Source organism: Protobothrops mucrosquamatus, unplaced genomic scaffold (genome assembly GCF_001527695.2).
Source record: "Protobothrops mucrosquamatus isolate PMUCROS unplaced genomic scaffold, P.Mucros_1.0 scaffold1378, whole genome shotgun sequence".
Taxonomy (NCBI): domain Eukaryota; kingdom Metazoa; phylum Chordata; class Lepidosauria; order Squamata; family Viperidae; genus Protobothrops; species Protobothrops mucrosquamatus.
The window spans coordinates 132,914-135,581 of record NW_015387567.1 but is presented as its reverse complement, the minus strand read 5'-3'; the positions used below and the strand labels follow the sequence as shown (position 1 = coordinate 135,581).

Below are 2,668 nucleotides of genomic sequence, written 5' to 3'. Positions count from 1 at the left end.
CAGTGGTACTCCACCTTCTACGCCCAGCCAGGTCTCAGTAATACCTGCCAGGAGATTCTCAGTAATACCTGCCAGGAGATTCTCTCCTCCTGTACAACAATTGTGGGCATGTAATGTACTTATCTATCTGTATGTGTATATATACTTGTCAGAAATCATATTTCCCAATAGCAAAACCAAAACAAACCCAAGTATTAATTAAATAAATTTCTGATTTAAATTGATTTCCTATGAATTAAAGGAACTTAAAATAACTTTATCCCCCTCTGCATATATAAACTGTTTCTCTTACTGCTTTCATATACAGAAACATATCACACTTAAAATACTGCATCCAGTTTTGCTCACCATATTATAAAAAAGATGTAGAGACTCTGGAAAGAGTGCAGAAAAGAGCAACAAAGATGATTAGGAGGCTGGAAACTAAAACATATGAAGAATGGTTGCAGGAATTGGGTTTGTTTAGTCTAGTGAACAGAAGGACTGGGGGTGACATGATAACAGTATTCCAATATTTGAGGGGCTGCCACAAAGAAGAGAGGTTCAACCTATTTTCCAAAGCACCAGAAAGGCAAGACAAGAAACAATGAATGGAAACTAATCAAGCAATTTAGAACTAAGAAAAAAATTCCTAACAGTGAGAACAACTAACCAGTGAAACAGCTTGCCTTCAGAAGTTGTGGGTGCTCTATCATTCGAGGCTTTTAAGAAGAAACCGGACAGCCACTTGTCTGGAATGGTATAGGTCTCCTGCTTGAGCAAGGAGTTGGACAAGAAGACCTCTAATGTCCCTTCGAACTCTCTTATTCTGTTATTCTTTTTTCTGGTCAGTGGAATAGCAGAAGGGTGGGGGAGCAGGGAAAACTGGATATGGCGTAAAGAGAAGAGCGAAATGAAAAAACAGAAAGGTTGGACTGGGATGAGGGAAGGGAAGAAGGTAATTAGAAAAGGAAGGAAAGAAAAGAAAGAGAAAATCTCCCAGGCATTACCGAAAAGATTAAAATTAATTAGACAAGAAGCAGGGATGAACCCAATTGGCTGGGGACAGATAATCTTCAAAGGCTCCTATTCAGCAATATTTTCCATTCTCAGTGAATGTGAGGACCACCTTCCCAGGACAATGTAGCTATGAAAGTGCTTGGTTCCTTAGTAATGCTGTCTAAAGGACATTCATTTCTTTAGGAGTTTTATAAATGTTATGTCACTCAGTGAAGCATCTGTCCTGCTTATACACAGCTCTCTTTTACAGAAGAAAGAGTGGGACTGGGATGAGAACAAGCTGCTGGTAATGCATGACCCTATCTACAGGTAAGAGTTGTGAGTGAGGAAAGCACAGGTTAGCAGCATCATTATTGGCCTTTGGGAGAAGGAAAAGTTAATTAGCAGTGTGCATATTATAGGCAAGTCTCCAATGAGTTAGACAAATTTCTGTTTTGTAGACAGGACTATTGAGAGCAATAGCAATAGCACTTGGACTTGTATACCACTTCATAGTGCTTTATAGAACTCTCTAAGTGGTTTACAGAGTCAGCATATTCCCCCAACAATCTGGGTCCTCATTTTACCAACCTCAGAAGGATGGAAGGCTGAATCGACCTTGAGTGGATCAGGATCAAACTCCTGCAATACTGCATTTTAACCACCATAGCTCTTAGAGGGTTTAAAGAAGAAGGTAGAAAATGCTGGTAGATAGCTGATCATTCATAGGTTTGTCTCTCTTTCCCCAGGTCATTTTGTTCCAAGTTGTATGATATTTGCACACAGTCCAGAATGAATCCAGATTGGGACCTGAGATTAGGCTAGCACTTGGCAGAGGTTTCTAGGTCTTGATGTGACAGTGACAGCACTTTGAAGGATAGTCCTTATTTCAGTCTTCTCTTTTCACTAATCCAACTTCATGCTTTACGACATGAGCACTGTACATGCAGAAGTATTTGTAGAAGAACTAATAATCTTCTGAGATTATAACCTGCATGACAGAAAATAGTAATTGGTAACTGACCATATGCATTTTAAGTGTCAACCAGTTCACTAAACAGGAATGGCTATATTGAAATATTATTCCTGTCTATTAATCATATTAGCAGATGGTAATAATGTATCCTGATTAATAAACTTTCTGGTTAAAAAAGAGTGCACAAGTGGTAGAGTGAGGGAAAGGAATAAATTGCACAATAATAATAATGTAAAGATATTATTATATATGCCAGTATTAATTACAATCAATCAATGAAAACCCATACCTTGACTTGGCTTGCTTTTCTCGAAGACAGTGATAGACTAGCCCAGTGGTGGTGAACCTATGGCACGCGTGCCACAGGTGGAATGCAGAGCCATCCCTGTGGGCACGCGGGCCATCGCCCCAGAGGGAGGTGGGGCCGAGCTGCTCCCCTCCCCCTCTCCACATGCGCCAGCGCTTTCGCTCGCGGCGCAAAGAAAGAGGTGTTGAGCTCAAGGGCCAGAGAGGGAATGGGGAAAAAGATCGCTCTTGCCACGATCTCCCTTCTGCTGGCCACTGTGGCTTGGCACGGCTACACCGGAAAACTCCAGTGCCCCGGACTTGCAAGTGAGTTTCGGTGCTCCCAAGTTTTTAGTGCGGCAACAGGACAAAACTCAGCAGGGGGTGGGGGGGAAAACGCCAGTGGCAGTGAGGCAATCCGTGGGGGGG

The 2,668-nt window shown here is 41.9% G+C and overlaps 1 protein-coding gene across 2 annotated transcripts in view; it reads left to right on the top strand.

Moving 5' to 3' along the window:
- The window catches only part of NOS1AP (nitric oxide synthase 1 adaptor protein), a 91,567-nt gene that overhangs the window by 74,252 nt on the left and 14,647 nt on the right, over positions 1-2,668 (top strand). The window contains exon 4 of one of the 2 annotated variants that reach the window (XM_015821658.1): positions 1,250-1,308. In XM_015821658.1, the coding sequence (XP_015677144.1) occupies positions 1,250-1,308 (59 nt within the window). Of the gene's footprint in view, positions 1-1,236; positions 1,309-2,668 lie in introns of both variants that reach the window. The other variant, XM_015821660.1, reaches the window with a different exon arrangement.